Source organism: Silurus meridionalis, chromosome 18, assembly GCF_014805685.1.
Source record: "Silurus meridionalis isolate SWU-2019-XX chromosome 18, ASM1480568v1, whole genome shotgun sequence".
Lineage (NCBI taxonomy): Eukaryota > Metazoa > Chordata > Actinopteri > Siluriformes > Siluridae > Silurus > Silurus meridionalis.
Window position 1 is genome coordinate 14,835,025 of NC_060901.1, and position 23,187 is coordinate 14,858,211.

Genomic DNA, 23,187 nt, shown 5'->3' on the forward strand with positions numbered 1-23,187 from the left:
TAATTAGTGCAGACAAAAACAAACAGGGGTGAAGAACGAGTGCACTTGACACGTTTATTGGCGCTACACATGATATTTTCTGCTTCAATGTTTTTTTACACAATAACAAAATGTTTTTTTGAACCGAGACATGCAGCAAAGAAGCGCATGTCCATCCATCAACAGTATAAATAAATTCTCCAATGAACCATTGTATTTGTTGCGTATGATTTATCGCATTTATTTAGTGTCGTTTTATGAAACCTGAGCATTTTAGGTCTTTTAAACACAAATACCATCAGCGAGTATAGCAAGCTCTACGAGTACACTTCAGGGAAGTACCAGCACTGAAACATGTACTAAACAAGTTCAGGGAAGTACAGAACTAAAACCAGTTGGTGTAAATACTCTGACCAGGCATTAATGGTCATCGATCAGGCATAACATTATGACCACCTGCCCAATATTGTGTTGGTCCACCTTTTGCTGCCAAAACAGTTCGGACCCGTCGAGAATGAACACCATTAACAGGATCTCGTCTGTTGGACCACACGGACCAGCCTTCGTTCTCCACGTGCATCACGAGCCTCGGCCGCCCACAACCCTGTCGCCGGTTCACCAATGTTCCTTCCTTGGACCACTTTTGATAGATACTGACCACTGCAGACCAGGAACATCCCATAAGAGCTGCGGTTTTGGAGATGTTTTGACCCAGTCGTCCAGACATCACAATTTGGCCCTCGTCAAATTCGCTTAAATCCTTACACTTGCCCATTTTTCCTGCTTTTAACACGTCAACTTTGAGAATAAAATGTTCACTTGCTGCCCAAAATATCCCACCCACCAACAGGCATGATCATTATGTTAGAATTATTCCTGTTTGGTGTATTTTGTGCAACGGTTCTTGTGGTGAAAAAATCTCGATTGATATTTGTGTATTTATTTCTATAAGGCTATTAATCTTAAAAGAATTAGTAATGAAGTCTACAAATTGCTCTGGTCAGTAACACATCTGGTTTTTTTCTCCTCTTGTAGCCGTTGAGGGGTAAGAACACGGTGGACCTGATCGTTCCTGGGTGCGTGTTAGAGATTCGTGATGCTGCAGAGCCGTTTGTATACTGGGCAGCGCGTGTGCAACGCAACGTCGGAGGACGCCTCTGGCTCAGCTACGTGGGACTGGAAGAACCCACATACTACATCTGGATTTTCTACCTGGACATCAGGCTTCGTCCAATGGGCTGGGCCAAAGAGAACTGTCTTACAATGGAAGTCCCAAAAGGCAAGAACAGGGTTTTATTCCTCTTCTACCATAGCAATATGTCAGTGCTAGTAAAATGCAGCATGTCCACCCCAAAGCAGTCCAACGTGAAAAAATTGCAAAACAAAGCTGACACTCGATTACACAATGAATAAAAAAATGAAAACCTGATGTCCAACTCTGTCTCCAGGAACACATCCGATCTAAAAAATGGCATTCATAAATCTCCTTGGAAAAAACGATTGTAGATGTGCGGCAACGAAAACATTAAGGAATGTTTCGGGATCGTCTAGAAGTAAAGTAAACACAGCGCAGAAACGAATACCAGTGTGTCAAAGCTTATTGTTTCTTAATCACATGCTCATTTAATAATAGCTTCCATGTTTCTGAATCATGCACGTTGAGTAATTACAGTAAATATAATACAGTTAGTTTGTTAATAAAAAACCGTGTTCTATGCTTCCTATTAGAAATGTAAGTACTGACCCTGTAGTGTTAGATTGTGTTTTGTATTTTGTATTTTATTAGATCCCTGAACAATTAAATATGAGATATAATAAGAAAAAAAAAAACATGCAATGCAGGTGAGATACCCACTACAGCACACTGAGCTAATACCAACATTGTCATCGTTTTTTTCTTTTGTCAGGGAACTGAAAGGAAAACAGTTTGCTGTAGCAGATATTCGGCTTTATGAAAAACACTAGACTATGCACCGTGTGTGTGTGTGTGTGTGTGTGTGTGTGTGTGTGTGTGTGTGTGTGTGTGTGTGTGTGTGCGCGCGCACTGTTGGTGGGTGGGTGGTTGTGGGCGTGTGAGTCATTCTCTTGTTTTTCTAAAAAACAGATCTTTATCATCCTCTCTGGAACTGTGACCAAAATATCTAAACCAAACGTGTGAAATATAAGATATCACCCTTTTCTTTCGGCTGCTACAGTGAACCAATGACGATGCTAAGTGATTCTTCTCCTACAACAGGAATGTCCGGGAGTGTTTTGTGTCTTGCATACAGCAAGAATTTGCTTGCGCTAGCAATGTTTTTTTTATTTAGCTGATTATACCATTATAAATAAATGATAAAACATAGAATTTTTCAACAGTAAATTTGCTTCTGTCATTAGTTACAATGCTACAAACAGTCCCCTCACCAGTCTCTCTCCCACACACACCTCTTAAAAGGCTTGTGAGAATCACGGAAAGTGCAAAGTCATACTAATGAGTCTCCTGAGACTCCTTTAAAAATTATATCTGTTGATAATTTTTAGATTATGTCAGTGTTTACCAGATAATGTGAAGTCTCTGTGAGTAAACCGTTACTATAGAAACGATCAAGCACTACAATCTGAGCCATTCCGAACCGGAAAAATAATCTTCTGATGAATCAGATTTAGGAATTTAACAACTCTGTGGTAACAATATAATGTCAATATAGGGGGATGGAACAAAAAAAATGATAGATGGACACATGGTTATGTAGAGGTGTGGAAGAACAGAGAGTTTGGTAGAAGAATCAATGTAAACATAGTTATATACAGAATACAGCTTGCAGTGAAATATATATTAGATCATGATTAAGCGGTAAATAAAAAAATAGTGCAAATGTTTTCGGATGTGCGAAATACAAAATATAATGAGGTATGACAATAAAAAAAAACAAAACATAAACAGTATAGCGCTGATGTACAATGCTGTTTTTTTTTTTCCCTCTGCAGAAGTGCGTGATCTGAGGAGTGCTACGGAGTGGAGTGATGCTTTAGAGAAGGCCGTGTCAACAGCCATGGAGAAACCTCTGCCTCTCGAGGTCTTTAAGGTAATGGAGCATGTGTGTGGGCATATAAGTGATAGGATTGAAATTCCTTTCAGAATGTTGGATCAGAATTATTATTTAAAAGAGATTATTCATCTTGGGCTGCAGCTGTCGATTATTTTAGTAGTCGAGCTTTCTACCGATTAATCGAGTAACCGGGTAGCAACCAGAAGCACTGTTTATTAATTAGCAATTCTAAATAGACAAGTGACAATCAAGCGGTCTCTTAAAATGGACAAGTGGGTTTTTTTTTGCCTTTTAGAAATTTTTTATTTTTTTTGATATATATATATATATATATATATATATATATATATATATATATATATATATATATATATATATATAAAATCTTGAATAAAAATTGAAAAATCATCATAAAAAAAATTAAGAAAATATTCTAAAACACTGTACGGTGTTTTCTTTGTTTTAGTTTGAAATGATCCTAAACTTTGGAAACATTGTCATTTTCTTGTCTTTTGCCTGAATCTTCTCCTCGCCCATCGCTGTTTTCTCCCCGTTCCTCCATTTTTCATTCTGCAGCGTCTCCTGTGTTCACCTGTCCAGAGCCCTCCGGAGTTTAGCGTTTGGTGCGTAATGATCGTCTGTGGGGAAACACAGTGCTCCGTGTGTAGCTAAATTGACTAATGGGCATTTTTGTATTCAATTTGTTATTTTAGGAATCGTCTCAGCTCTGTATTTTACAACGTGAAGTTTAAATAGGGATTTTATTTATGTAAAATGATGCAAAAAAAGCTCCTCTTGGTATAGGAACCAGATTGTCACAAAGGCTTCAATATGAAGCGGGTTTTATGAAAAGTTACACAGTCCACAATCCAGTCGTTATTCAAAAGCAAGCTGAATCCTTTTAAAGTAAAAAAAAAAAAAGAAAAAACAAATTTCAAAGTGGAAACTGCATTTATTTTCTGACATACTCCCCTGCTACATTTATACACTTATCCCAGTGTTTAACTCATGCCTGGAAAGATTCGGCATCGAAAGATTTGTCAGTACCATCTTAGGACAGCCGTCCACACTTCATCATCAGGGAACCACCACAGCCAGGATCATCACCGACCGCCATCTTTGACATGTTTACTTCATTCAAATGTCTGGGGCTGAGCATCTCAACACCGTGCTATGCTTGAAGCCTTCTGTAGGGTTCTGCGGGCTTTACACCTTTGTTCACTATAAACCCACCACACGCTGTTCCATGCAAGCATTAACACCGTTGTCTGCAATCTTGATTAACGGTCTCTTTACTGGCCCGCAAGTACCACCACGCTACGCTCCATTTACATACCTGTAAAATCAAAAGTCCCGGTTTGACTTGAACGTCCTTCGTGCCAGCGTTTTAAATCTATTTCCCACAACACAAGATCTTGCCCCTTGAATGTTCTTTTACGATTATGTTTACAACGTATATACAGAATGCATTGAAATGATTGAGGCCTATCTGATTGATGTTGAGCTTAAAGAGGTCACTATTTGAGTCATGTTCTACACACTTGTTTGAGCGTTTGCGCTCCTTGTGCAATAAAGCAGTCCATCAAGAAAACACAGCTCATGTTACAGATCTATTTAAAATAATTTCGAGGTTGGAGGAGCGGTAAGACGGATATCAAAATAAAATTCCGAGGCAGACATAGGAGGGGAATTGAGTTCAGCCTGGATGAAGAACATGTAACAGTAAGGTGGGGGAAATTATTTCCTCGCGACTAAATGATAATGTTAAGAACATTAAAGGATGAGAAGAAAAGATGTGTATTCTGGATGTATGGCAAACTGCTACACTGATATATAATAACTTTAAAGAAGTAATGTCCAACTTTAAAACATAAACATTTAAACACCATTTAAAAAAGCTGAACACACTGACCTGCCCAGACTAACACTTCCTCTACACAAGCACAAATCCTTTACATGCAGTGTAAGGCAACTGTACAGAGCCTGTCAGAGGTTTGGAAACATCTAGTCTTTAATGGATTTTGCGAAACACATGCAGGTTCCTTTTGTTCATATGCTACAAACTAGGTACCGTATTTTCCGGACTATAAGCCGCTACTTTTTTCCCACTTCTTGAACCCCACGGCTTAAACAATGAAGCGGCTACTTCATGGACTTTTCCTGGGTTTTTCCCGGTTTCACAAGATTCAAGCCAAAAAACGGAACCCCTCATTGGACCAATGAAATTGCGGAACGGGTTCAGGTAAACCAATGAAACTCTTTATATTAAATCAGATGCGCTCCCACTGAATCGGGCCGCACCACATCATAAATATGGATGATGTTCCTCTGACGTTTGACCTGCCGCTCACTCGCACTGTCTACAGGAAATGCGAATCATTCGTCACGCTGAAAACAACCGGGCATGAAAAAACGCACTTCACCTGTGTTCTGAGCTGCACGGCATCGGGAGAAAAGATTCACCGATGGTGATTTTTAAACGCACGACGATGCCAAAAGAAAAACTCTCGAGAGAGAAATAGTTGTGAAAGGAAGGAGGAAGACAGTGAACAATGACTTTCTTGGTAGGCTACTGTTTAGATACAAGTCGTGTTACAGACACTGTCTTTCATTAAAGCCTGTGTAAAGTTCATTAGTTTCAGTGTAGACACCTGCGGCTTATAGACAGGTGCGGATTATTTATGTTCAAAATAAAAATCTTTGTAAAATTCAGTGGGTGCGGAAATTACGGTAATTAAAATGTATAAAGATTTTGAAGTTTATTTTCATTAAAAAGCTCCTCCCTTGGCATGAATAACAGCTTTACACACTCTTGGTATCTGGGCAGTTTGTTCCTCCAAACATTCAGCTGAAATACTTTGCCATGCCTTTTAGAAAACTTTCCAAAGGTGTTCTTTACTAGTTGGATATTTCTTTTTGGCCTCTTGGATAATCCAGTTCATCCCAGAGCAATTCAATAGGATTTAGAAACTGGTTTCATGATAAATAACACTCCAGCCGACTGTTTGCTCTCTACAGAGCTTGAACATATGTCAGGTAAAGTTGCATGGTGAAGTCGGTTTCAATGAGCCGCAGTATAGATTGAACTGCATGGTGTTGAAGCTGTGTTGGTTCAGTCGCCAATGTTTCCTGCTCCAAAAATCCCCAAACTATTATGCTTCCACCTCCATGTTTGACTGTTGGGTTGAGACAGTCTGCTAATATCTTCTCTCCTGTTCTCCGCCTTATAGAAGTTGTCGAATAAAAAGAAAATTCGAATTCGGACTTCGTCTATTGAACCTTCTTCTAGTCTTGGATTCTTGTTTGTTTTTGCCTTTGGCTTTTTTTGTAGCATAGAAACAAAAGGAGCATGCGCGAGTCTCAAGAAGCAAAAAAAGTGGGTGTTTTGAAACTTCCTCCAGGCACTGTAGATGGAAATGCTCATGCATGTAAATAATTCAGAATCTGCAACTCCAATCATTATGAATCTATTCGTATTGGTGAACATTTTTGCATAAAAAAAAAACCTGTGGTGGATTAAGTTTCCTTCACGTCAAATGATACTTCCAGTCCTCTCTTTTTTTACACCTACCTGCATTAGTCTCAAGTCATTTAGTCATCAAACTCCTTAAAGAGCTCTCTCCTTATGTTTTGTTAGTCTCGGATAAGATTGGTGATGAAATGACTAAGGGCTAAATGGTAGAAAGTCAGCGAGATAAACAAAGCCATGGAAATGAGTCAGTGAAGCAGAGTAACATTAATGACTAACAGCGTTAAGTGCACAGGATACTGTATATACCGAACACGTAATGAGCAACAGGTATACATAACGATGAGATGACGACGACTCTCGGGAGGCACAATGGCATCCGGGAGCTGTTAGTGGTCAGGTGGAGGGAGATGGAAGAAATAAAGGAATGACAGGAAACACATACCAGCATTAGAACGCACCGAGTTGACGCACGTGTGTGTGTATGTGTGTGTGTGTGTCTGTTACAGGATCACGCCGATTTGCGGAAACACTCGTTCAAAACGGGGATGAAGCTAGAAATGGTGTCACCGCAAGAACCTTTCCACATCTGCCCTGTGTCTGTCACTAAAGTGAGTCATATTCCGATGTCCCTGTCTATATTACACACATACATTATATATACAAACTATACACACACAGAATTACTGTGAAATTTACAAAGTTCATTCGAATAATAATCTATACTTTTAAACTATTACAACCGAATATTATATTCACTCCTATTTATCTCTAAGGGTTTTCTTTTCTCCAGCCTTTCATGAGACAAAAATTCATAGCATCAGAGTAGATATTGCAATTCCCCCTTTTTTTTTTTTTTACTTCCTTTACGCTTTGTGCGACTAGATGTGGCAATACTATTAACCTGCCAGTACCTATCAACTTTTTTACCCACATTTTATCGAAAAATGCTTGCCCAAAGCAAATGAACATGAGTCACACCTTCTAGCTATTATTCAAATGCCGTACAGTTGATCCTTCGCCTTTAAGTGAAATATGATCATTCGCATAGTAGTCAGACTTGTTGTGACAAAATAACCAACACCTAATCATCTTTTAATTTTTTATTTTTTTTTATCCTGTAGGTGTATAATGAGTACTACTTCCAGATCACCGTGGACGACCTGAGCGGAGAAGCCCCGCCCTGCTCAGTGCTGTGCCACGCCGATTCTCCAGGCATCCTGCCAATCCAGTGGTGCTTGAAAAACGGTGTTGGTCTGCAGAGGCCTAGGGGTGAGACAATACAAGCATTTTACTGCAGATTATACCACTGTTTAATACTTGATTTTGATTGGTTGATGAGAGTTGTGCAGTTTCGAGGTATGCAAGTGTTAGAGTGCAATGTTGATTTAATTAAATTCTTTTTTTTCATTTGTAGTATGCTTTTAGCAATGGACATTGTCTCGAAGCAGCTTTGCAGACTTCAAGCGGTTAAAAAGTCATATAAAAGAACGTAAAAGTTTAGGGTTAAGTTCTTTATAATTGTAATATCACTACACCAAGTGAAAAGAAATGACCAAACTGTCCATTACAAAATACAATTACAGAAAGTTGCTATTATTTCAATGAATTATTTAGTACTTTTATTATTTAATTCATTTATTCAATTAAGTTATTAGTGCTGAAAATACAATACATAAAGAATTGTTTTTTTATATATATATATATATATATTAGGGCAGTGAAAATTAACGAGTTAATGATGCGTTAACGTGATTTTATGACCATTTTTATTTTCTATATTTTGAATATAAATAAATAAATATAAAGAAGGCAAAATTCAAACCTTACTGTACGCAACACACATTTATTTATAACATCCTTTCTTTACTCAGATCTTAAAAAAGAAAGTAACTCCACCCAAAATTTATTTTTCAGCCCTTTTTTTTTAATCACTAAACATTTATTTCTTAAATCAACACCAAATTTTGCCAATATACACCTCCGGCAATTAAAACCATCCGTGTGGAAACATAACAATGTTCCTTTTGGTGTCCTGATTATTTACATCATTTAAAACACCATAATTACCTGAAATTATTTACAAGAATATTTTGTTTTCATGCTCTATGTTGAGTTTGGTTTTACTAATAATAAAGATACATTTGCTTATTGATAAGGATTCATATTTGTTTCGAGTGCCCTAACATACGAGTTTTCCGAGGTACGAGCGGTCACTCGGTCGATTTTTTTGCTTTTATACGCGAGAAAAAAATTGATGGACGAGCTCGAGACGCCGCTGCTAGATGGCGAAGATTGTGACGAAAATTAAGATAAGCAAAGAAGAAAAAGTACAAATTTAAAAGTTTAGGGATACGTAGTGTGCAGGAGTGATAGTAAAAAAACAAGTTTTCCCTCCGCCTCCGCTTATCGCCTCTATATATATAAAATTTAAACTTTTCTGTCTTTTTACTGCAATCAGACATGCTTTTTTAGTCTCTCTAGCAACTGCATATCAATGTCTCAGGATGTTTTGATCTGAGATGGAATGCATAAGAAATTCCCTGACAAATGTGTTGAAGTAAAAAAGCTAAAAAAAAAAAAGAATAAAAAAAGCAGAACAAAATAATTAACAATGGAATTATTAAAAAAATAATGCACACCTGCTTCATTCCACATTGTGGTCATGTTACCACTTTGCATATGCGTTATTTTTTTTCAATATTTCAATAAGGTGCCATCAAATATTTCTTATTTAAATTTTAATTTTGTATGTCTCTAATTTACCCTAACCTCTTTCTCTCTCTCTCTTTTGCCCTTTATCTCTTGCTGCATTTTCTGTCCTCTCTCTCTCTCTCTCTCTCTCTCTCTCTCTCTCTCTCTCTCTCTCTCTCGCTTTCTTGCTTTCTTGCTCTCAGGTTTTCAGTCTCAGGACTTTGATTGGGCAGATTATCTGAAGCACACAGGTACAGAGGCTGCCCCAGATGCCTGTTTCCCCAGTGTAAGAACACTCTTTGATGCTCACCACACACACACACACACACACACACACACACACACACACACACACACACACACACACACACACACACACACACACATGCATGCTTTCATTTACACTATGCACCCTTAACCTATTTTCAGTACTTCCAGATTCTGCTACTTTTTTAAAATTATATTATTATTATTTTTATATTTCTTTATTATTGTTTCTTTCCATTTTAGGAATAACTTTAATATTTTGTAACATTTTTATGAATTTGTTTATATAGAGTTGTTATAAGTCATATATTGCCAGTTACTGACTTTAGCTCATATTTTGCTCTACATACTTTATTAGTTATTAATAGAATATGACGTTCCTCTGAGAGCAGAACATGTTAGTAAAATAGTGGTGTGTGTAATTGGGTTTTTTCCTGATTATATAAAGATCCTCGGGCATTTTTGTTGAAACTAGAGGATTTCCCCTTTTACTGTCAGTATTTGCCCAGAGTGTATCTCTGTGTACCTTTTCTACACTCTTCCTCACCATATGGAACCTCTCACAATGCACAGCATCTCCTACACACACCTCGGTCTAAGATTTTTTTTCACTTTCAGTTCTTGTTTTGAACACAATTGTTATTTACGCTTTTCATGCCTGGTCATATTTCCAGTATTGCTTTTCCTGGAAACAGTTTCGGACGTGTTGTGTGTGGGTCTGTTGTGAATGTGTACAGTAGGCTTATTGTTTTGTTTTCCAATTGTAAATAATTTACCAATTTCTTTAGTTTTTGAAATTACTATAAATCATTTATTTGCAGGACATGTTTCTGTCCAGTTGATCAAGTGTTATTGATATTGAGCAGCCTTTAAACGAGCCTGTCTTGTCTCTCTTCATGTGTGTTTGTGGATGTCGTTATGTGCATGGCTTGTGTGCGTGTGTGTGTGTGTGTGTGTGTGTGTGTGTGTGTGTGTGTGTGTGTGTATAGGCGTCTCTGAGTCGGGGCTTCTGTAAGGATACATGGTTGGAAGCCGTAAATCCACTTCAGCCGGGTGAAATAAATGTTTCACGAATCACTCAGGTTAAAGGTCGCCTCCTCTGGCTCAGATATGAAGGTAAGTGACTGGTGTTTGTGTGTTTGTTTGTGTGCATAACAGTGTAAGAGAGAGAGAGAGAGAGAGAGAAAGAGAGCAAGGGTATCGTTTCCTTTTCTTTGGTGTTAACTGTTAAGGTCTGTTTTTATAGTAACAAGGTGAAACGAAAGTGTCTGATCTAAAAATGGCCTCTGGTTTGTAAATATCACACACAAACCCTGGTTTGTCCCATTACAGAACCTGGAACTCAGAAAAGAGGCTTTCATGTCTCCTTTCCTATCAGTTTTGTCTTATGATGTATTAGAATTGAGATGGCAATGCGAATCTGAAGATGAATTTATGTTTTCTGTAAGCATGTTTTGGGGAGGTAGAAAGAAAACCAGAGGACAAACACTGTAACCCGAGTAACACTGTAACAACTCAATATAGTAAGAATTTTACAGGTTTATCGCAAACAAAGCAGGCAGGGGGACAGTTTTTGTCTTCTTGTTTTGCGCGAATCTCACATAAGCCTCAGCGCCGTAAAATATCAATGTCAGGTCTGGTTAGTGTGTTTGTTTTAATCAGCTTTGTGTTGCACTGTACTGAATGTATGTTAGTCAGTTAGTTAGCATATGTTTGCACCTACATAGCTGGAAGTTTGACTCCCACCTCTGCACCTCTCTCATTTGCTCTGGGGGTTTCCTCAGGGTATTCCAGTTTCCACCCCCAAGTCCAAAAACTGTTTTCCCCACCAGTCCAAAACATTTATTGTAGGATGTCTGGCATTAAAAAACGGTCACCCACTTTGTGTGTGTGTGTGTGTGTGTGTGTGTGTGTGTGTGTGTGTGTGTGTGTGTGTGTGTGTGTGTGTGTGTGGGCTTTAGTGATGGGTCTTTCATGCACAAGTCTTGATTGTGACTCAGGTCTTGAGGTCTAAAAGAGTGATTTGTTCATTTTCCACTGGACGCACGTGAGAAAAGCATAGAAAAAAAACACGTAGGTTATGTACAGGAAACAGTTGAGCAGTTTACCTCTTGGCTCTTTTAGTCCGAGTCGTTCCTTTCTTTATCACGTGACACCCATATATGCTTTGCAGTTATTTATACATATCTAAATTATTGGAACTATAGTTTTGGTGGTTCTGCTTATTGGAAATGGAGTAGTTTCTTTTATTTCTGATCAAAGAAACGAAATTACCTAATTGACTCCGAAAAAAGATTTGTTCATTTTGATGAACAAGATTCAAGGAACCAAGTCATTAAAACGATCCGCTCTTCCCATCACTGTGTGTGTTTTTGCATGATTGTGCCCTGCTATGGTTTGGCACACATTCAGTGTCCCCTGCCTTGTGCCCCAAGTTTTCTGGGATAATTTTCAGACTTCCTTAAGACCCTTTGTATTATAATCAGTAAAGAAAATAGGCCTAGAATAAGGGGTTCCAAAGTCTCTGAGTTCTCGCAAGGTAAACAGCACAATAACCAAATCCAACAGCATCCTTTCTGGAAGGAATTATTATTCAGCGCTGGACTTCTCACAGTAAAAATATATTTGAGGAAGCTGCAAAAATAATGTTTAAATATCTTTTGTCATGTTTAATAACTGGTGTCACTTGTCACATGGCGTTAGTAAATAAAAAAGTGTATTTATATTTCAACGCTTTGTATGTCTCTTTCACACCAGGCCTGACCAAACCCCTTGCTGAGTGTATAGTGGATGTTGAGAGTATGGACATCTTTCCTGTGGGCTGGTGTGAAGCTAACGTCTATCCGCTTACACCTTTACGTAAAGCAGTGTGTGAGTATGAAATGTGACTCCACTCCTCACTGTGTCTTAGACTTTCTCACTTCTAACCCTGTCTCACTGCTAGACATGGAAATTTACTATTCTACAGTATACACTCTTTTCTCTCTCTCTCTCTCTCTCTCTCTCTCTCTCTCTCTCTCTCTCTCTCCCCCTCTGTCTATCCTAGTCATATTCATATTTTTTCTTGTCTTTCTTGCTGTGTTCAAACTTCTACAATGCACCTTCTTTGACCCAAAAAAACACCTCTCTTTACACACTGTTGCGGTGTATTGAAGGTGGATAGTTTGCAAACGTACACTATATGGACAAAAGTTTTAGGACACCTGACCTTTTCTGCCATATGTGGTTCTTCTTCAAACTGTTTCCACAAAGCTGGAGGCACACAATTGTATAGGACATCTTTGGCTGCGGTAAAATAAGCTCCATTAAGATAGATGGTTTACATGGTTTGAAGAGGAAGATCTTGAGAGAGCTCTGATCTCAACCCTACTGAACACCTTTGGGTTGAATTGGAACACTGACTGCACTCCAGGCCTCGTCACTTACATCAGTACTTGCCTTTACTAACACGCTTGTGGCTGATGAACACAAATATCCACATACACACTCCAAAATCTAGTGGTGGAAAAGAAAAAATGCGAAAAGCACATAGCATACTTATAAGCAGGTGTCCACAAACATTTGCCAATATAGTATATTTCCAAATGAAAGCACTACAATTCAGTTGCATAAGAATGAGATGCTATCAATACAATCCAGGACAAAAATTCTGGAGCACAGGTTGGTTATTTAAAAAAAAACTCCTTGTGGTGTTTAATTAATTCCTTAAAAAAAACGGGAACAAATGCAACACAAAGACCAGATAATAATGACATTTAACACATTTTGACATTTCAATGGGGGGCTAATACTTTTTGCACTCTCAAGTCCTCTGTTTCAGTCTGTATGTAAAAGATTTTTATGTTTTATTTTTATTTTTCAGGCCAGTCTCAGAAGAAGATCGCTGTGGTGCAGCCCGAGAAACAGTAAGTTACCTGGAAAGTTCCGTCTCTGCTCTGCTTACACTTACATCCAAACATTTTTTACAAACTCTTCCACTGCTCCATACCCTTCAGCGAAGCCGTACAAGATTAATGGTGCTGAGACATCAGCGTTTTAATTCCGTGTGCGTCTGTCCTCGTGTAAGATTCATCCCAGTCTCAACACTGTTCTGTTTCATTTCCTGTCTGCTCTACGGTCTCCTTCCAAACCTGCTTAGAGCAGGAGACATGAGGGTTCTGCTTTCAGTCTAAAATACACACAGAATATTTTGGCTGTCCAGAAATGCACAACTGTATCCATAAAATATTTCATAGCAGTACGTTTTTTTTTTTTTTTTTTTTAAAGATGCATGAGATGTATAAGCTACACATTAGTTCATGATGCATTCATTGTTAATGTTGTCTGTGTTGCAGAATGACTCCTCCTCCCAAAGAAAATGTCTCCCTCGACCATTGCCAGTCTGTTCCCATGGACCCAGGTTGTTCCTCATTTATTTTAGTAGACATTAAATTTTGTTACACTATTGTACACTCCTGTAGCTCAAATTGCTGAAGAAGTTAATGCTGTAAGGGTGACCAACACAATATAAAGCAGGTGGTCATAACGTTATGCCTGATACCGACCCTGTTGTAGGTTCACCACTGTTGGTTCTTTGGACCACTTTTGATAGATACTAACTACTGCAGACCAGGAACAACTCACACGAGCTGCAGTTTTGGAGATGCTCTGACCCAGTCGTCTAGCCATCACAATCTGGCCCATTTCAAACTCGCTTAAATTCTTACTCTTGCCAATTTTTCCCTGCTTTTAACAATTCAACTTTGGGGGCAAAATGTTTACTTGCTGCCTAAAATGTCCCACCCACTAACAGGTGCCCTAATGAAGAAATAATCAGTTTTATGCACTTCACTGGTCATAATGATGTAATGTCATAATGTTATGCCTGATCAATGTACATTTTATGGCATTTGGCAGATGCCTGATATCCAGAGTGATTTTACAAATTGCTGTGACATCTCTATTAATACCCATGTATCAGTTACCATCACACTTATAGAGACTCGGCTGTTCAGGAATCAAGTAGAAGTGGAAAAGAACAAAGGAGAGTCTAGAAGCATGTCTTTCTTGTACCTGAGAGATAGTAGGAGCATTCAAGCAGAGATGTAAAGAGGGCCTAAATCCTACTTGAGTAAAAGTATAGATAATGAAAAACGTACTCCGTTACATAAGGAAAAGTTTTAAAGAATCTGATTCGAATAGTATGTGGAACGCAGATGCACTGGTTCTCGACACCAAGACACGTTAGTGACAAGCCAACAACTGTTTATATTTTAGAGTTTATTTCCTAATATACGAATCAAATTGTATACCTGCAGCCTCTTCAACAAGCCAGAATTTAACAAATATCAGTAAAACAGTAAAAAAATAAATTTAAATGAAAAAAAGGAGTTAAGTTGTCTTATAAAATGACAGTATCGTGTCAAAGTAGAGAAAACGTACGTTTTCAATGGGCAAATAAATGGAAGTAATCATCGCCTTTTCTGCAGAATAAATCTGTCATTGTCAAATGAAGTTGAATAGAGAGCGTTGGTTATATCTTTGATATTTAGTAAAACTAGGAATTAGTCAGAAACTTACTTGAACACACTAATAAACAAGGGTTGGGGGCAGTGGGTCGGTGTGGGAGAATCTAGGAAAGTTGAAAACAAGTCGTTACAGCCGCATTCTGGATCAGTTGCAGAGGTCGAATGTCTTTCGGAGGCAGAGTTGCCATTAGTAGTCCAGTCTTGAGATGAATACTTGATGAAGAACTGAAGTGATACATTGTCTTGTGGGAGGTGGTAGCTTAGAGGTTGGTCTTTGGAGCAGAAGGTCATGAGTTTAAATTCAACACCACTGCTCAGTTGTATGACTGAGACAGTAAATAAGTCTATAAGCTCTGGATAAGGGCGGTTGCCAAATGCCGTAAAAATTTACAGTATAACTGGAATTTGTATGAGGAATGTTTTTAATTCTTACTCTGGTGAATGGTAAAGGACGTATAGAGATTAATATATACAAATGCCATTTTAGCTCTGTTTTTCGAATACCCGAATCACAATAGCACTCAGTCAAGGTTGCATTTTGCAGTCTTAGCATAGCTACAAGAGTTAAATTTTAAGACTAAGAATATCGAATTCCATTGAACTATGCAAGTTGAGTGAAGTTTTTCGAATAAAAATGTGCTTTGCACGAAGAACACTGTTGTTGCAGGGGTGTGTGTGTGTGTGGCCCACAGCGATATTTCGCTTGCAGGGTTCAGGCTTAGGGAATGTGGCTCATGTGTTGTGTGCGCATACAAATAAGTTTAACACCACAAAAAAAAAAAAAAAAATTAAAGAGTGTGTATTGGAATCTTTCTACCTTTTATCTGATCTAAATGGCGTCATTTAGATCAGATAAAAGGTAGAAAGATTCCAATACACAATCTTTAGTTTTATAAAAGAAGGGGTATTTATAAATTGAAATGGGAAAAATCTCAAAAGTATAATTTGATCTTTTATTAATGCTATAGTTCTGTAGCGATAGTTTTAACCCTGAATAGGACATTAGAATAAATAGTTTAAATACAATATATTTAAATATTCAGCAAAAGACAGGAGATGATTATTGAAATTGTTTCATTTTCAGCATTTAGCACTGTCTCTATATATCTTTTATATACAAATGCCACTTCCTGTCGCCAGAAGCAAAAAATATTTCCCTCTTTATTTAAAATGTGCACACCTTCCTTGTCGTTTATCATTTCTCTATGCTGAGTGTCACATGCTTCTTTTCATTTTAATAACACTCTCAAATAACATTAGTTTTTCAGTGTGTAAAAACTAAAATAATGGGCTTCAATAAATATTTAAGGAAAGAGAAGTAGCTCCCTATTATATTTTATATTTTTTTGACTGCAGAGTTTTATCTCTAAATCTGTTTCGCATGCAGCCTCTTGCTATAATTGCAGCTAATGCACAGTCAGCGTGTGGCCCCGAGCAGCCATTCTTTTCATATCACCCTTTGAGATAACCCTACGTTTATTTTTTTCCCCCTTTTATTTGTTCTCTATGATTATTGATTACTGAGCTATTGTTCAGTCAAAAGTCATTTTTTCAAGTTCTTTATAAGATCCAGCTCAATTGCAATGTGTGTATGTGTTTGTGATTTTTTTACCACAGTTTCTGTAAATGGAAAGTACTGCTGCTCTCAGATCTTTGTGAATCATCGCTGTTTTTCCGGGCCGTACCTCAACAAGGGTAGAATCGCCGAGTTACCACAAGCTGTGGGGCCTGGCAAATGCACATTCGTCCTTAAGGAGGTACAGTGGCAGTCCCTGGCATGGTGTGTGTGTGAGATCAGTGTGTGAGAAATGAGAGAGGAAGTCTGACAGAGCATGAAACTGGCAGAGAGAGAAAAAAGCGATAAAGAGATAAAGATATGTTAAAACGTCAGCAGTCTGTGTGTGCGTGTGTGTGTGCGTGTGTGGGTGTGTGTGCGCATGTTTTGCAGGTTTTGACGATGTTAATAAACTCAGCATATAAGCCTAGCCGTGTTCTCAGAGAGCTACAGTTGGTTGGAGATCCACAGTGGAACTGTCTGGAGGAAACCCTCAAAGCCAAGTGCGGATACACACACATACACACACATACACACATACAAGACATACAACAAGGTCCATAAATTAATATCTACAAGGTTACTGTTATTTGAGGACTCTGTATATTTCAATTCAAATCAAATAATCAGTAAAATGCAAACTTCCATCTATAATTTGGGGATGTGATGATTACAGCACTTTTTTTACCCCCTAAAATATGTAAATACTCAGCCTTTCCTTGGCTAGGTGCATGTTCGTCCTTCATTATTTCACTTACAAGTGAACAGATAAAAGTTGCTTTCACGTGTTGCATTTGCATTAGGAATCGGTCGGAATTTACTTTCGATATAAAGTCCAAATGATGTCATTGTTAGTAAAGGAAGTCATCATTAGGCTTTAAGCATCAGAGAGATAACCAAAAAACTATTGATGTGGTCAAATCAACTATTTGGTACATACAATAGAAATAATACATGACAAAAGGCATTCAGGACCACATAAAACAAATGTGGTGGTTTACACAAACTTTTTATCTTATGAAGCAAACACTTTTGTGAGCACCCGCCAGAAGATTTTGGACCAGAGATAATTGTTTTTTTTTTGTTTTGTTTTTTTTTTATATTAAAAGATTTTAACACAAGATATAAACTAAAAGGCTTTTATAGTTTTGAAAAATGTATTATATTTATTATGTGTGTATACCTTCATGAAGAATTTAAGATTTTAAGATATACTACTGTAAAATCAACATTAATTATGATTTATCATATACCACATATATTTTTTAACAGGACCTTTTTTATTTTAATTTCATTAATGATTGACATTTGGACATTCATTTCCATTCATAGATCAGGTTATAGAGCAAGTTAGTTCCTGGCATTCTTTTTTTTTTTTTTTTTTTTTATAATCATCCACAGCATTCACCACTATACACTTTGCAAGCTTCTTCTTTAAATTCTTAAAAATTCACTTCAAAATGCATAAAACTTAAAGCAACGCAACATTTTTCACGCAAACAAGTGGAATATCGTGCAACGCCCAAGAGAGTCACCTGACCTTAAACTAATTGAGCTGCATTTTAACTGCTTAAGGCAAAACTAAAGTAAAACTTTAACATCAGTAACAAGCAAACTGACAGCCCCGCAGTATAAAAGTTGTAGCTAGCTGAAGTGGCACGCTCGCTCTGCATTGTTTAATTGTAACCTTAACACCAATACAGTTTGGTGGAAATCTGATAACGCACATGCACACATCCTACTGTACAGAATGTTTCCATCTCACCTGCTTTTCTCAAAGTTTCAAGCAGTAAAGAAAGTCCCGTTGTAAAGTATCGGTATTGCAAAATGTTAGCTGCATATGTTTTCAGCAAATTCTTTGTGTTTCTAATTTTAATATCTAGAATGCAGTAAAACGTGGTTGGGTTTGAAATATTGCTCGAGTGTGTTGAGGACTACGCATTTCATTGGCCTTATCAAATCGCACAATACCGATCTGCCACAGGATTGCACTCAAGACACAGCAAATTTATTTATTCATGCATGACAATAGGTTCCTGTGTATAATAAATTTGGGAGTATAAACCCAGTATTCCTAATGAACAGAGTCATTTGCATAACCAGAGAGCCAATTTGCATACTCACACATGCACATATTTAATAGACTTGAAATTCACAATGCAAAATTTTCTCAAGCAGGACCCCACACCCCCTAAACACACACACACACAGATGGGTTGGAGGACACACAGACAGTGGATTTGTGGCTTTTTTTGTGTTCCTGCAGGTATAAAGGAAAGAGTTATCGTGCAAGTGTAAGCATCGTGTGTTTGGCTGAGCAGGTGGCCGATTTCTGTCGCAGAGTGTGTGTGAGACTGCAGTGCTGTCCGAACCTGTTCGGCCCCACACTCGTGTCAGAGAAGTGTCCAGAGAACTGCTCCATACACACCAAGACCAAGTACAGTAAGTGTCTTCGTGTTAACCCGAAGAGACAGGAAGGGGGGAGAAGGGACAAATCTATTTTGAGAAGCAGATGTATATTAAGAGTTGAAGAGGAAAGACAGGAGATATCTTTGTGGAGAGAGAGATATGGAGACAGATATATTAAGAAAGAGACAAATACAGAGAGATATAGAAGAGAGGGAGAAAGTAAGGACATTCACGGACAGAGATTAAAAACATATGTACCATATGCATGTTATAATGTGTTTTCATTTCCTATCAAATAATACACATTACCTCAATGTATTCCTTTATGAGGAATGAAAGATTTAAAGGCATACTGCTATAGAAAAACCATCAAGTATTATTTTAAACATTCTTATCCTATATATATATATATATGGCTATGCACCATTTACACTTTATTTATATCTTTCTTTAAGTTAATAAGAGCATTCATTCACTTAGGAAAATCTCTGTCCTAAACTTCATGCCTTTACATTTGCCTTTTCCTTTAAAACTGTTGACACTGGAGACTCCTTACAATCTGCATAATGTCTTCTCATGGAAAATTTCACCATATCAACGTGTTTATGTACGGAATAAAAATACTTATTACCATGCAGTTATACAAAAATAACTCATACCAGGCTGCTGTGATACTGTTACCAACCAAAATAGATTTTTTTTCTGTAGAACTGTTTGTGTGTTATTCTTTTCCTTACTAGACTACAATGTTTGATTTTTTTAATGAAGGAGACATGGTGCTTTGTACAGGTTTATACTTAGATTAGGACTTAGGACAGAGACAAGTTTCTTCTTGTAATCACTTATGTAATATATATTTCCTCAGCAGTTTTCCCTCTTTCTTTTTTTCTCTCTAATTCTGTCAATCTCCTAAAAAAACACCACAACATCAACAATTATATTTTTAATTCCTTAAACATGCTTTTTTTTTTTAATCTATTAATGATTTTGAATTATTGAATAATCCACTATAACAGCCTGTATATATGATCAGCTCCTATAGAAACTATAGCATATGCATGAGTGCATTCATAAAAAATGAACATTCATGTTCCAGCCTGTAACTGTCTGAGTCATGCTCTTATACATACATACATATTACACCCCTTTTTATCAATCAGGTTCGAGAAGTCAGTCGTGCTGTGGTAAAGATCACTTTATATGAGCACCAGCTATACAGAGCCCTTTAAAACTAACAAATAAATTTAAGCCTTGTAACTGGAATTACTGTCAGAGCTGCTGATATAGAAAATGAATGATATTATTTTATGACCAATCAGATTCAAGCATTAAACCGCACTGTGGTTTAATGGAATTCAGTTTCCTCGACCTCCAATTTCAAGAGATTGAGGTATTATATTGTGTGCATGTATTATGAATCCATTGAGTCTTTAATGTACTTTGAAATACATCGTTTAACAAAAAAAAAGCAAATGTTGATTTTGATATTTAAAAAAAACAGCTGAAATAACCTATTACTATTGTAATACTATTGTAATTGTCTATATTATTATATTACCTTATAATATATTACGATATTAATACTACCCAAAGTTGCATTGTATTATAGCATTGCTTATCAGGTCTTTCCAGTGTTTATTCTGATGAAGCCGGGTAAAAAATGCCTGTGCATTTGTCAGTTAGCAGTTTATTAATCTTGCTAATCTAGTAACTAATGACCCGCCAACTTGGAGTAATTAAATACATGTTGATGCATGGTAACATTTTATTTCTGTAGTTGCTGGGGTTCTATTATTAACTCCCAAATAACACCATGTAATTATGCAGCAGTTCGAAATGGTATTTTAGTGTTGTCTTCATGAAGCTCGAACATGCTGAGCACTTGGACACTTTCCTTCTTGTTAGGGGTTTAAGGATTATCCTGAGATTTGTCTTTGTTCGGGCCCACTGACTTCTTCGCATTATAGAAATGTGGAATAACCAAAATAAATCTGAGAAACAGGGGGATTGAAAGCAGAGACAAAGTTTGATTAGGAAAATGAAGGGAGAGAGAGAGAGAGAGAGAGAGAGAGAGATGTATAATAAGATGGTTTTACATTTTAATTATGACTGACGCAGTTTTGCAGTGGATGTACTTGCTAATTGGTTTGTTAAAATCTCTGTGTTTTTGAAGCACATTACTATGGAAAGAAGAGAAAAGTGGGCCGTCCCAGCGTGGGAGAATGCACTCCAGATGGGGACATGGCTAAACCGGCCCGCCGCAGAAAGAAGCGCAAATCCGTCTTTGTTCAAAAGAAACGCCGCTCTTCTGTTACAGGATACCACGCCATGGAGTCAGCACAGGTCACATATACATGCACATGAAACCCCTGCATTCTGTTCACTACATTTTCCCAGGTCAATGCGTTAGAATACATTTTAAAATACATTGCTCAGATACCCAACTAATTGGTATTAACCGCACTGATAGACGAGGAGCAGCAAAAGCTCTTTCCATGTTCCTTCAGATTGTAGGAGCTCAGGTGAAAATGCAGCAAGAGACAGAGCAAATGGGACGAACAATTAAAACCGAGCCATTTCAGTTGTCATTTAATTGCAATGTCATTTTCATGTTCATTTAGAAGAGCGATCTTAATCCATTTAAACCATTTTGCAGTTAATATAAATAAGTAGAGTTTATTGCTTGAACAGCCATTTGGCAAAAACACTATTCCTTTTTTCAGTTTATTTAGTAAAAATGAGCAAACCTCAATGAATCAAAACATATAAGAGAGTAGAAAGATTACCAGTTACATTTTCATCCACTCGTAAATAAAAAGGAACCACTGATTTTGCTAAATTAGTTTGAGTAAAAAGTAGGATATTTGACTTTGACTTTCCTTGTAGTAAGGATAAAGTCTCCCTAAATGGAAATAAATGTGTAAAGTACGGTACGTGAAAAAACGACTTAAATGCAGTAACGTAAAAATTATATTTACCCATTTGCTGCCCATCGCCGAAAATGGCAATATTTCAACATTACCTTAAAAAAAAGGTTTTAAAGTTTTGTTTATGTAGCTGCTGTGGGTGAAATTATGCAGCAGTTTGAAATGTTATTTCAGTGTCGCCTTCGTGAAGCTCTAACATGCAGAGCATTCAGAGACTTTTCTACTTGTTTGGAGTTTTACTGAGATTTGTCCATGTTCTGGCCCACTGACTGCTCCTCGCTGTAAAAATGTGCAATAACAAAAATAATCTGATAAAAAGATAGAAGTGAAGACTTTTACTTGTCACATGTACATTACAGCACAGTGAAATTGTTTCTTGTTAGGAAGCTGGGGTCAGAGCGCAGGGTCAGCCGTGATACAGCACCCCCTGGAGTAAAGAGGGTTAAGGGCCTTGCTCAAGGGCCCAAGTTTGACAGCTTGCTGGTGCTGGAGCTTGAACCTCCAACCCAGAACATTAGTTACATTGATATTGTGACACTTTAAAAAACATTCAAAATGGGTCTATTTTGATCCTTATAGAGTTTAAGGGTTTAAAGGTTTTGCTTATTCTCATTTAAGTCAGGTTTCTAATATGTTTTGAATTAAAAGAGCTTGTCATTTTATAATTCCACCAGCCGAGAGAATATTTGCACACGTTTACAGACCCAAAAAGGAAACATTCTAGTGCTTTAACGAATGTAATGCTTGGAGATTAATGTATGTTAATCTGCCCATTAAGTAATTTTGTTGTGTCTTTTTAGCTAGACGTGACATTTGCCTGCTGCTTGTGGCCTGACATAGTGCTATATTTTCAAAAGAACACTATTTAATATACATTCGCAATTTTCTTCTTAAAATTTGCAAACTAGTCACATGCAATGCCAGAGCATAACACAGAGCCGTTCAGGGTGGGGGGGGCGTTCAGTAATGATCAGTCTCAGTAAAAAATCCATCGTTGCCCTTTTCTTTCTAACAGGACAGCGATGATTTCGATGATTTCGATGAAGAGGAAGATGAGGAGTCGTACAGCGGTGAAAGCTCGAGCTTGGAGCTGCGCGAAGAGGTTCCTGTGCGCTTCTCTACGCGACGAGGTCGACCCTGCAGGTCTCTCACTCTGCCTGGGCCGGGGGCTTCTACAGAGCGGCCGTTACTGCGGAGATCCACGCGCTCGCTCTCTTACACACACAACCAGGCAGCCAAGCACACAAACACAGAGGTGAGCCAGTCAATATGTGTACTCAAGGTTTGTTTGTCTGATAAGACTAACCCTGGAGCACTGAGACAAGAAAAATGTGATATTCATCGAGAT

The 23,187-nt window shown here is 37.6% G+C and overlaps 1 protein-coding gene across 3 annotated transcripts in view; it reads left to right on the plus strand.

The window, feature by feature from the left end:
• The window catches only part of sfmbt2 (Scm like with four mbt domains 2), a 68,623-nt gene that overhangs the window by 42,103 nt on the left and 3,333 nt on the right, over positions 1-23,187 (plus strand). For all 3 annotated transcript variants that reach the window (XM_046873816.1, XM_046873817.1, XM_046873818.1), the window contains 14 exons: positions 1,015-1,258; positions 2,950-3,047; positions 6,990-7,091; positions 7,605-7,752; positions 9,378-9,460; positions 10,431-10,557; positions 12,199-12,312; positions 13,304-13,346; positions 13,776-13,840; positions 16,566-16,705; positions 16,897-17,006; positions 18,770-18,945; positions 21,086-21,255; positions 22,855-23,094. In XM_046873816.1, coding sequence (XP_046729772.1) covers positions 1,015-1,258; positions 2,950-3,047; positions 6,990-7,091; positions 7,605-7,752; positions 9,378-9,460; positions 10,431-10,557; positions 12,199-12,312; positions 13,304-13,346; positions 13,776-13,840; positions 16,566-16,705; positions 16,897-17,006; positions 18,770-18,945; positions 21,086-21,255; positions 22,855-23,094 — 1,860 coding nt within the window. The remainder of the gene's footprint in view (positions 1-1,014; positions 1,259-2,949; positions 3,048-6,989; positions 7,092-7,604; positions 7,753-9,377; positions 9,461-10,430; positions 10,558-12,198; positions 12,313-13,303; positions 13,347-13,775; positions 13,841-16,565; positions 16,706-16,896; positions 17,007-18,769; positions 18,946-21,085; positions 21,256-22,854; positions 23,095-23,187) is intronic.